Source organism: Trichosurus vulpecula, chromosome 3 (genome assembly GCF_011100635.1).
Source record: "Trichosurus vulpecula isolate mTriVul1 chromosome 3, mTriVul1.pri, whole genome shotgun sequence".
Lineage (NCBI taxonomy): Eukaryota > Metazoa > Chordata > Mammalia > Diprotodontia > Phalangeridae > Trichosurus > Trichosurus vulpecula.
This window is the reverse complement of record NC_050575.1, coordinates 217,499,870-217,512,654: the sequence shown is the minus strand read 5'-3', so window position 1 is coordinate 217,512,654 and position 12,785 is coordinate 217,499,870. Positions and strand designations below refer to the sequence as shown.

The 12,785-nt window shown below is 34.5% G+C and overlaps 1 protein-coding gene across 1 annotated transcript in view; it reads left to right on the top strand.

Moving 5' to 3' along the window:
• Window positions 1–12,785, top strand: part of MEMO1 (mediator of cell motility 1) — a 121,354-nt gene that overhangs the window by 65,555 nt on the left and 43,014 nt on the right. Inside the window, exon 3 of the mRNA XM_036751559.1 lies at window positions 9,423–9,491. Within this exon, the coding sequence (XP_036607454.1) occupies window positions 9,423–9,491 (69 nt within the window). The remainder of the gene's footprint in view (window positions 1–9,422; window positions 9,492–12,785) is intronic.

Sequence of the window (12,785 nt, the reverse complement as noted above, 5' to 3'; positions counted from 1 at the left end):
CTTGATGACGTTCTTTATTCCTGTTGTTCGGAGTTTTTCCTTAGCTATATGTTGCACCCTACTCACATATACTGTATGTCTCTCCATTAAGGCAGTGATGTGCCATGTCTTGCTGTTATATAATCACATTGGTAAACTACTAATTTTGAAAAGATGGGACCTTTACTTTCATGGGCAGCTTGGAGTCAGCAGAAGAGGTTGCCAATTTTCTAAAAGCAATCCAGTCCACTTTTCCTGTTTAACGTAGGGCCAAACTCTTTGTCCATTGACTTAGATATCTGTCTTATTTACACTCACACACAACTGGGACAAGAAGCTCTGTAGGGTATCCATCCCTACATATTGAAATCTGGGCAATAGATCCATCCACTTGTGTTTTTTTGGGGTGTATGTGTGTCTGTGTGTGTGTGTCTGTGTCTGTGTCTATGCCAGGCTACTTTGAATAATAACAGGTTTCTTCCAGGAGGTTTTAGAGTGTCCTACATCAGTGCATGATAGTAGTCTAAATTGGATTGGAAAGGAGAAGTTAGAAGGCTTGATGTGGAGAACTTAAAAATGTCGAGCTATAAACTTATTTACCTTTTATCCTACAACCAGTAATGATTCTCTTAAGGTTTTTGAATATGGGAGTGACATAGTATGATAGTTAGACCTAAAAGGAAGACCTTTTTAGCAGCAGTTTGGATGATGGATTGGAGAAGGTAGAGCTAGGAGTCAGAAAAAATAGTTAGGAAGTAATTAAAATAGTTTAGACTAGAGAGCCTGGATTAGGGTGGTGACAAACATGTTTGGAGGTAGAGTTTATTTTGGCAACAAAGTAGAGGGGTGCTGGTGAAAAGAGAGAGTAGTGTTAAAGCTAATTGAACTTTTTGAGTCTCGGTCTTTTGGTTTCTGACCCCACAATCTTTGTTTATTATTATTGAAATGAATGTGGTTTGTTTAACCATTCTTTTTTTGACATGCATGTATATGTGAGGGGTGTGTGTGTGTTTATAAAAATATGTATGTATGTGTGTGTCTGTATTTCTACCTAGTGGGAAGAAAAGTAGAGATAATGGTAAGTACACAGCTTGCTATCAATATAGATTTTATTTTCCCTTGCCTTTGCAGGAAAACCAGAGAGAAATTTTCTTACCTTTCATGGCCTCTGGCCAAATTTTAGTCCTTTGTTATTAGGCAGGGTTTTCACAGATCACAGAAAATTAGAGATTATATAATTTAACCTTCCTAAATTTAGACAAGGACATTGATAAACTGAATTGCATACAGAGGATCAGGATAGAAGGGGACAGTATACCCTGCTGTGATTTAGAGGAGGGTAGTTTTTAATCCTTCAAGGTATCTTCTTGAATCTTGTCCCTTAGAAGAGGGAATAGACATTTTTTTTTGTTTTTGGACCACAGAGGATAGAACTAGGAGTTGCAGAGGGGTAGATTTAGGCTTTATGTAAGGAAAGCTTCATAACAATTATAGCTATCCAGAAGTAGAGTGATAAGCCTTTGGAAATATTAGGATTTCTATCAATTAGAGCTCTTTAAGCAGAGGCTAAGTGATTTATGTACATTTGTGAGTTGGACTAGATCAACCTCCCAGTTTCAGTCTAACTCTGTGATTGTGAAACTGAGGCCTGGAGAACTTAAATAAGAAAAGTTACATGGTGAGGTAGAAAGAGAACCATGTCTAGATCCTGCATTTCCTGATTCCCAACTAGGTCAGTTCTATTCCTACTGTTAATTTCTTTTTTCTTTTCAAGTCGTTGGAATCGGTATTTACTTTAGCTATCCATTTTATTTATCTTTAGTTGAAATTTATGTTGTGCCATTGGACTTTTATCACTTTCCTATTTTAATTTTCACATAGATTCTCCTTATATTTATTATTTTGGTCAAATGGCATTTTATTTGTTCTTAAACTAGTAAATATGAATTTCTACTCATATGATCAGTAGGAAGCATTTCCTGTGATACTGATGTTTATTTAATTAGATTTTCTGTGTTTGGTCTGAAGTACTTCCTAGAGACATGGAGGGTCTATCTTGTTTTTACTTATGAAGAACAAATATTTCATCACTACAGTTGGCTCCCCTTCCTTATAGGTATTAATCAGTTTTTCTTTCAGATTTGCCCTTGAAAATCCTTAAATAGGATGTAAAAAGTTTATTTCAGTGACTTAGTAAGTAATAGATTAGAATCTAGGTAGTCCTGTGAATTTTAATTCTAATTCTTACCTGGTGTTTTTTTTTAAAGGAGTTGTAATTTTTCTGTACTTATGTTTTGTCATTTATAATGATATGCTATTACTTTGATTTTTTAGTTAAATACTAGTAACAGTATTTTGCACATTTGTATTACAGTTTTAAATTTGAAAAACTGGATGTAGATATGAAGTTTGGATCTTACCATCCCTTCCAGCTTTAACCTTCCCTAATTCTGTGCTTTCTTGATATAGTTGTCAAATAATGAAACTGATGTTATAAATAAATATCTCAGAAATTATGCCTGCAACAAGAGCTTTCCTTCAAATAGTCTTTTGGGAACCTATCCAACATTTATCCAACAATGTTGTTGTTAGTAAAAACACTTGTTTTTCCAAGTACACAGGCGTAATCAAATCTGTCCATTGCCCAGAAGCCTTCATTGGATTCCCATTTATTCAGTAAACTACTTTATCTGCATTTATTGCCCTCCTTAATCTGCCCTACCTTTCCAGAATTATTTCTCATATTTGACACTCCAGCCAAACAAAATTTTTTGCCATATCTATTATATATCTCTGCTTCATGCTCATATTCTTCCTTCTTTATACCTGAAATGCCCTTTCCCCTTCTCCATATGTTGAAGTCTTGGCCATTATTAATGTCTCATCTCAAAGGCTCTCTCTTCCTTGCTTGATTGCTTCAGTTGAAGGTGATTTTTTTTTCCATATATGATTTTACAGGTTTTTATGAAAACATGTACATTTATACAGACAAATAATGCAAAGAATATACTTGTCTTTCTTTCCATCTATTTGATTCCTTAAAGGCCAAGACTATTGGATATAATTTGGCCAGTGTTTAAAGTTTCAGGCCCTGTCTAGGAATTGAGAATATATAAAGAGGAAAAAAGAAACAGACCCTGACCTTAAGGAGTTTATGTTTAATTTGGAAGATACAACATGTACACAGATAAATCAGTGATAATTATATATGAAATAATAAAAAGTAAATTTCACAGAGAAAACTAACAACTGAGTGGAAAATTGGGAAGGGCCTCATCTAGAGGGTGGCACCCAAATTGTGCTTTAAAGGAAGCTAGGGATTCCAAGAGGAGGAGGAAAATGGAAGTTAATGCTTAGTTCTAAAGTGTGAGAAGGTAATGGGGCATTTTTAAAATGGGATAGGAGAAGCAGTAGGCCAAACCTCAGTGACATTATAAATGTATTTTTAAAGTTGGAAAGCATTAAGATTTTATTTAAACCAGGAAATTTAATTATACCAGTCATACTGTTTAATTGTTGTAAATTCCAGGTCCAGGCTTTTTCTACTATGCCCATGTAACATTTATTAGAGGAAGTCAGAATTTATTGATTCCACTTAAGTCAGTTTCAAATATTTCATTTATTTTTTAAAGATAGAACCAATCCTCAACTTTTGTGGGGGGAATGTTGCTAGGAAATGGCACAAAAGCAAAAAATGTGAGTGTTGATAACATTGAACCTATGGGGTAAATAAGGAGTTAGGTTCCTGTGACCACTGTAATCATTCATTAGAAATTGCTGAAAAAACACTTTTCTGCATACAGAAAATATATAACTTTATATTAATATAATTTAAAACAAAACATTATAAAATATAAATTATAACAAAATGTTAATTCTGATAACATACATTTTTCCTAACACAATAACCATGAAATAACCTATAAAATGCAGTACACAAAGTAAAATTGGTACATGCAAAAACTTTTTCTTGCTACCTAGAATTCTGTGATCTTTAGCACCAACATATCAATTACCCCAAAAAAAAAAATCAGACATTGATTTCAAACACCTATTCACTTTTCTTAACCCATGAAATCTGCAGTCCTCTTAAGTGCTTAACTCTTTATTTGTGGCTATAGTGAATTGTCCATTCATTAGCTCCAAACTTGTGGCTGACAGTGGTTACAGACATTCCAGCACGAAGTTTATCTGACACTTATTTTTTCACTGAAGTGCATCACTGACTTTGTACACTTGGGCTTATAGCCGAGGACTTGCCCTACACACTTTGGGGGCATAATTGCAACATAAAACTTTTAAAAGTTTTAAAAGCAGGGAATGAAAATATGCAGTGAATGACTACACAGGGAGCTCTTTGCTCTTCAATGGTATGGTGAACAGGACCAGGGAAGCACCTGGTAGGGTACCACTGCTGCTCTACAAACTTAGGAGCATCATGCCTCTCATTTTTTTTTCTCTGTTGCACATAGCTACAAATTTACCCAGTTGCCAGTGGGAAAATGAAAATGACGCTACTAAATGAATGCTTTAAGTCATGAAAGTTAAACATGCAAATGTTGAGGATCGATTGTATTTCTTTCTTCGCTTCAAACATGAACATTAACACAGAAAGAAGTACAGTAAGGATGATTGGATATGAAACGGTGAACTTGTATTATGTATAGTTTGTTTAAAAGAAAAATAGATGCTAAATTAAACAAGTCGGTAACAAAATTGTTCAACTTATTTCTGTGAATTCTGGAGTTTTTTCCTCTTTTGCTTTTATTTTGGTTATTTGGATGTTTCCCTCCTTCTGTCTCTCCCTCTTTCTTTACTTTCTCCTTACCCCCCTTCCTTACTCCTTTTATCCCTTTTTACCCCCCAAAAAGTAATCTTAGTTACACAAAACAACTCAACACATTGTCCGTGTCTTAATTCTTTTAGTTCATTGTCTGTGCTGGGAGGCAAGTTTCATCATCAGTCCACTGAAGTCATAGCATGATAGATTTAGAGGTTATTTAAGGATAACTGAGTCTCCTAAAGTCATATGGGTAAGAAGTGTCAGAGGACAGATTTGGGAAGGGAAAACAGGATAAAAGTGTTATGATTTCCCCATTGGAACCATCATAGGAAAATGGCAGTGACACAAAGACTAACTGCACAGATAACTAGTGGCAAAATAATTTTGATTGACAATTAAAACTCATGTTGATTTAGTGAGGGAAGAAATCAATAAATAAGAAACAGAAAATAATACAACGAAAACATGAAGTAAAGGGAAGGAGGACCAAAAGAGTGAATTATTTGATTATAAGCTTTACTATTATTGAGGAAATAATCTTAGTTATGATTGGTCGCTGCACTGATCTGGGGATGCTGAATTCTTTTGTTTTCCTTTATATTATTTTGGTCATTGTATAAATTGCTTTATCAGTACTACTTAATTTTTTTCTGCATCATTTCATAAGGATCTCTCCAAATTTCTGTTCATTCTTCATATTTATTTTTTTTTATGGCCCAGTAATGTTCTCTTAACCGTTTAGCCATTCTTCATTTGATAGGCTCCCACTTAGTTCCTGTTTTTTTGCTGCCACAAAGATTTGCTAAGAATATTTTAGTAAATATGAGTCCTTTCCCTTTGTCTTTGATCTCTTTGTGGTATTATTGGCTAAAAGGTTATACACAATTAAATGTCTTACTTGCAACTTCATTTTGTTTTCCAGAAGTTCTTCCTCTATCATTTGACATTTTTGTCTCTTGTTATTGCAGACTTTCTAGTTATAAACAAACAAAAATTCATACTGGAAAGAGTATGCCTATTAAATATTGTTTATTTTATATTTTTTATATTATTAGATACACGTATTGGATTTTTTTTATCAGTGTGTATGTTACTATTCTGATAATATGTATAGGAGCATCTCAAGGATTTAGGAATTTTAGGAATCACAGTATTTAAGGCCTGTGTTAAATATTTTCTCATAATGCTTTGGTTTATAGATCTCTGGAAAGAGTAGGTCTGCTACTGTAGAGACTGTTGTGACCTTTGTTCCTGGGTATGGATCACCCGGCAAGCTTTCATGAAGTACCTACTATGTTTCAGAAATTATGCTATGTGCTAGGGATACAAAGACAAAAATAAAACCGACCTTGCTTTTAAAGTACATTCTGTTGGGGAAACACTATTCCTATTTCCTCTCTTCAAATTCATCCCTCAGTCTTTTGCAGTCTGGCTACCAATCTTGGTAGTCCATTGACACTCTTCTGTCCAAAGTTAATAATCTTGTAACTGCTAGATCTTTATGACCTGTTCTCAGGCATCAATTTGCTTAACCACTGATACATTTGGTATTGTTGATCACTCTCTTCTGGATATTCTATTTCTCTTTGGCTTGTTGTGACACTATTCTCTCTTACTTCTCTTCCAACTGTCGGACTACTTCTCCTTTGCTGGATCTTCACTCGTGTCATGCTGCTTATCTGTGAGTGTACCTAAGTGCTCTGTCCTGTGCCATCTTCTCTATTCTCACTCCTTTGGTGACCTTATCTCCTGTCAAGGGTTTAATTATCTTTTTGAAGATGACTCATAGATCTACATATTCAGTTGCAGTTTCTCTCTTGAGTTCTAATTCTATGTCACCATTTGTCTACAGAATATTCAAAACTAGATGTCACAGAGATACTTCAAAACTCATCATGTCCAAAACTGAACTCATTATCTTTCCCTCACAATCTTTCCCTTCTACTGAACATCACTGTTTTTGTCTGAAGATACATATTTCTCATCTTCCAGTTTAGTAACCTTGGTGCTATTCTCAACTTCTCACTGTCCCTTGCACAACATATCTATCTAATCTATTGCCAAATCTTGCCATTTTTAACCTCTGCAACATCTCATAATCAACCCTTTTCCCTCCTCTGCTCGAGTAGCCACCACTTTAGTTTATACCAGAGATTCTTAATCTGGGACACATGGACCCCAAAAAGGTCTATAGTTGTTCAGGGAGTCTGTGAACTTGGATGGAAAAAAATTGCATCTTCATTTAAGTATAAGGTTTCCTTTATATTACCATGTATTTTATTTTGTGCAATCTATAAACATATTTTGAGGAGTCCATAGATTTTACCAGAATGATGGAGGACTCAATAGATTTCACCAGACTTCCAGAAGGATCCATGACAAAATAAAAGTTAATAACCCCTGGTTTAGACTTTCATCATCTCTCGTTCGGCTTTTTGCAGTGGCCTCCAGTCTCTCCCCACTCTTAAACTCTGCCCAGCTGCCAGAGTGATTTTTATTAAACACAAATCTGACCATGTCACTTCCCAACTAACTCCAGTGACTCTATTTCCTGCAGGATAAAACATAAAACTCTTCTGTTTGCCTTTAAAGCCCTTTGTAACTTGTCACCAAGCTTTTTTTAAAAAAAAAAATTTTTTTTTCCATTTTAACATTTCTTTTTTAAAAACATTGGTTTTCTTTTTAAAAACAGTTTTATTGATGTATTTTGTTTTTATATTACAAACCTTTCGATTACCTCTCCTTTGTGAGAGGTCTCCTGTAACAGAGTTACTAACTAACAATACAGAGACCCACCCATCTGAAATTGCATGCAGCATTTTGTATCTGTAGTACCTATCACCTTTGTATTGAAAATAAATAAATATATATGTATGTGTATGTATGTATGTATATACATGAATCTACTTTCTCACCTACCCCACCCCACTGGGAAAAAAAGGAAAAAGAAATTCCTTGCAACAAATGTGCATAATGAAGCAAAATATTCCCTCAATGGCTGTATAAAAAAACATTTATGTCTCATTCTTCATCTTCTTTCCATCACCCCTCTGTCATGGATAACATGTTTCATCATTAGTTTTCTGGAATCATGAATAGTCATCGTATTGAGCATAGTTCTTACAACTTTGAAAGTTGTTTTTACAGTCTTGTTATTGAATTAATTGTTCTCCCCCTTCTGCTCATTTCATTCTTTATCACTTTGTAAGTCTTCAGAATGGTTCATTTTTATAAAATTGATATTATAGTATAAAGTATTGTTCTGATTTTGCATACTTCACTCTCTGTCAGTTCATGTAAGACTTTACATGTCTTTGAAATATTCTACTTCCTCATTTTTTACAGCACAGTAGAATTCCGTCACATTAATACACCATAACTTATTCAGCCATTCCCCAATTCCCCTTTAGTTTCCAGTTCTTTTTTTTAACCATCACAGAAAGAGTTGTTATAAATATGTTTGTGCATATAAGACTTTTCCATTTTTCTTAATTTCTTTTGGGTATAGGTCTAGCAGTGGTAGAGTTGGGCCAAATAGCAAAGATCTGTGGATAAGAGAAAAGTTTATTACCAAATTAAGGACAGAAAGAATTTGCCGCACATAAAATGGATAATTTTGATTACATAAAATTACAAGGTTTTTCCATAAACAAATCCAAGGGAAAAAACTGAGGGAAAAATTGTAGCAGCAAACTTCTCTGATAAAAGGCTCACTCCCAATATATATTAAGAACTGATTCAAATATATAATAAGAGCCATTTCCCAATTGAGAAATGGTCTAAAGATATGGACAGGCAGTTCTCAAGGGAAGAAACCAAGGCATTTATAGCCATATGAAAAGTTTTCCAAATTACTGTTTACAAAAATACAAATTAAAGCAACTCTGAGATTCCATCCTCACACCCAGTAGAACTGCAAAGATGACAAAAAAGGAAAATGATAAATGTGGGAAACAGGCACACTGATGTACATTGGCTGACCTGTGAATGAGTACAACCACTCTGGAAAACAATCTGTAATTATACACAAAAATCAATAATGAATGCCCTTTGATGCGTATTTATTTTCTACCCTCGCTATGCATTGCTCTTTGTCTTGCACTCTATACTAGCCTTCTCCATGTTGAGGTAGCTGGTGGCACAGTGAATAGAGATCTGGGCCTGGAGTCAGGAAAACTTGAGTTCACATCTGAACTCAGACACTTCTTAGCTATATGACCCTGGGAAAGTCACTTAACCTCTGTTTGTCTCAGTTACCTCAGCTGTAAGATGGAGATGATAATAGTACCTTCTTTGCAGAGTTGCCCTAAGGATCAAATGAGATTGTGTGTGTGTGTATGTGTGTGTGTGTGTGTTTTTTAAAGGGCTTAGCACAATTCCTTGCACATAGTAGGCTGTGTGTGGCAGGGGGCGAGGGGGCAGGGAGAAGGGTTATTCTCTTTCCTTTTCCCCTCTATGTGGTACTTCATTGCCTTTACCAGCCTATGTACTGGCCATCTACCATGCTTAGTTCTACTGTTGCTATATTATTTCTTGATACTTGTTTCAAATCTTGTTATGTTTATCATTCATTTAGTTGTTGCTTTTCCTCTAGTATATTCTTATTATATCTTGATTTTGACATCGATGATTAAGTTTTTGAAATTATTTTGTTTTGTAGCCATGCAGGATATACTTACTGTGGGTCTTGTGCTGCTCATGCTTACAAACAAGTGGATCCATCTATTACGTAAGTAATATGATCAGGTGTTTTCTTTTTCAATTGGGAGAAGTTTGGGAAATGAAAAATAATTGCTTTGTCACAGAAAGCAAATTGCTTTTGAGTTTTTTGATTATTTGATTTTAAAAATGGATAACATCCTTACTAATGTCTTTATGCATTCTTTTCCAAAATTCCTTTTACTTCCCTTTTATTTGGTTTACAATTTTAAATAGATTCTTAAATATATGTCATAGGGTTGCCAGGGGATAAGACATTTTATCTTTGTTTTCCTGATAAACCTAGAAATAGAAAAGCAATATGTTGAGTGGCGGTGATACAAAGGCAAAAACTAAATAGGCTGCCTTCAAGAAGCTCATGTGCTGTTGGGAGCATACAACATGTATGCAATTACATGTTCTTGTTCTAATCTTTAAGTGTAATTTAAGGATAGCACGAGGTCTAATAGGTGGACTGATGAGTGAAGGCTTCACAGAGGAGGCAGCACCTGAACCAAACCTTGAAGGAATCTAAGGATTCTAAGAAAAGATAGGGCTGGGGTGGGGTGGGGTGGATGGCTTGTGATGGATGGGATTCCCAGTATATATGAGAGCTTTTGGAGCAGCTAAGTAGTATAGTGGATAGAGTGCTGGGCCTGTTGTCAGGAAGACCTGAATTCAGATATGACCCTAGATACTTACTGTGTGACCTTAGGCACGTCACCATCTGCCTACCTCAGTTTCCTTGTTTGTAAAAATGGACTTAATAATACTATGTGTCCTGGGTTTGTTGTGAGGATAAAATGTGGTAGTATTTATAAAGTCTTTTGCAAGCCTTAAGGCACTATATGAATTCAATTGTTATTGTTGTTATTATTGTAGTTATTGATATGATGTAGTGGATAGGGATCAGTAAGACCTGGTATTCAAATTATGCTTTTGATATCTACTGTATATAATTGTGGTTAAGATATTGATTAGAACATTGTTCCCAACCTTTTACATTATGTTACACACCTGTGAATGTTTAAATTTTAGCATGCTGTAGCATGGCCTTTTTCTTTGAGCAACATTTGATATAGGAATAGGGGTGGGGACAGCATTAATTAGGGGTGAAAGAGGAAGTAGGCCTTAACTGAGGTAACAAAGAGAGAGAAAGAAGTAAAGAAGACCGTACAGAGAAAAGAAAGAGGTAAGAGAAATCATAGAGACTCTAAAGAGTAGGCAGAGAAGGCAGAAAAAAGTGAGAGAACATGTCCTTATAATTTTAGAAAAAAGATTGCTTATTTCTTGTCTTTTAGCAATGAATTGTTGGTAGGAGCAGTGATAATATGAAAAGAAAAAGTAAAGGAGAAACTGCAGAGGTAGAGATGAGGCAGATTAAGATGCTTTTACTTTTAGTTAAGGCACAGCCTTGCTTTTCTGATGTCGTGTTCATCTAGATTATAAGCTTCTTAAGGAATAAACTGTATCCTAATTATCTTTGTGTCCTCTATTGTTTACTTATTTTGCAAATATTAGGTGCTCAGTAAATATTTATCGAATTGAATGTAATCCGACCCTGGCTGACTTAATTCATTATTTTATACTATTGGGCTCCATGTCTTCAGGGTATGTGACAAAGAGCACGAGAGTAGAGATAATGATGAAAACTTAAGATACAAAGAAAAATTGGAAGTTTATGGACGTAAGCATAAGAAAAGAGATGAAAAAAAACAGCTGTGAAAAGTGTAAAGAGTTAGAGGAAGGGAAGGGATGATTGGGCAAATGCAGGATATATTAGAAATATTGTATATAGTAACAGAGGAGTATAAGAAATTAAGCACATTGAGAATTCTGAAAATTTATAAGTGTACATACATACATACACGTGTATAAAATATTGGAAGCTTTGTTGCATTGTCATCTCACACTATTAAGATAACTTGAGGTTATTGAAGATTGTGTTATTGGAAAACAGTGGTCCTCTTAAATTAGAAAAGCCTTACGTGTGACCCCCAGCTTAACTAAATTGGGAGGAGTTCATGACTAGCAAGTTCATTAGCAGGTGCTGATTTTTTTTTTTCATCCATAACTCATGACTAATGTGTTAAGACTTAGAAGGGTTGCCATCTATGCACACCAATACATTAATATTTGCATGTTTATTGGGTTTGATCTAGTTGGAGAATTTTACATAGGACTTGAACCAACAAAATAGACTATTTTTGTGATAGCAAATCTTCTTTTATTCAGTAGTCACCCTGTAAGAATCATAATTTTATGAGTGAATTTATGAAAAGTTATTGATGTTGACTTAATCTAGGAGTGAAATTCCATACACACACACACACGCATGCACATGTGTGTGTGTGTTTCCCTTTGAGGAAAAAATAGTTTTGATTAAAAATTAGTTTTTTAATGACTCACATGATCATTTGGGTTATCCTGGAAAGTTGACTTCCCATGTTTGTAGGTTGGTAAGCCCTGTTGTTATGTCAGATCATTTATTAGATGAAATTTCCATATTTGAGGTAGATAGGCAGAGCATTAAGATATCAGCGTAATTTTGATTCATTCCTTTTGGAAAAGCATTTGGAGAAAGAAGGAATCTTCTTTTGTTAAGGAAGATATTTTTATTTTATTTCTTCAGCTTTTTCCACAAGACTTAAAAAACTGGCTGCTTCCCATAACTTAGAAAAATGATAGTTCTCTGTAAATCATGTTCGCATACTGTATTTATGTAAATACATGAATATAGATTCTTTAGAGGCAATATTCTCAGACTAGTCAGCCTTACAAGTAAAGTTAAAAAAATTTTTTTTTTCCATTTAGTAACAGTTAGAAAATTTCCTCTTAGATACAGGCATTCATTACATTTAGAATCTGTAAGGAAATGATGATACACATCTATAAAAATGACATTTCACTCTGCCTGTTGGGAATATATTCAAAGGGATGGGTAGACTTTTTGTAAATGAGGGAACACAAACGTGAAAAGATATGCAAGTCTTTAATAAAGAAACCAAAGTCAAGAAAAGCTTAAGAAACCAATTTCCACTCATTTGAATTTTAAAAAGAGCAAAAAATGATCAAACCTAGTGTTGGTGGAACTGTGGGGAAGTAGGATTGCAAATAGAGTGATGACTAGCCTGGCACAAACATATATTTTAGAAAACAAAAATTCATTAAGTCCTAAAACTAATAACACATTTGGACCCAGCTATTCCAGTTTTTTCCAGAAAGCATCAAAAACAGAAAAAAAAGCACTCATTTGTACAAAATACTCACAGTTCTGTAGTCACAAAAATTTCAAAGAAAAAATATATCCAACAAATAGAGATGG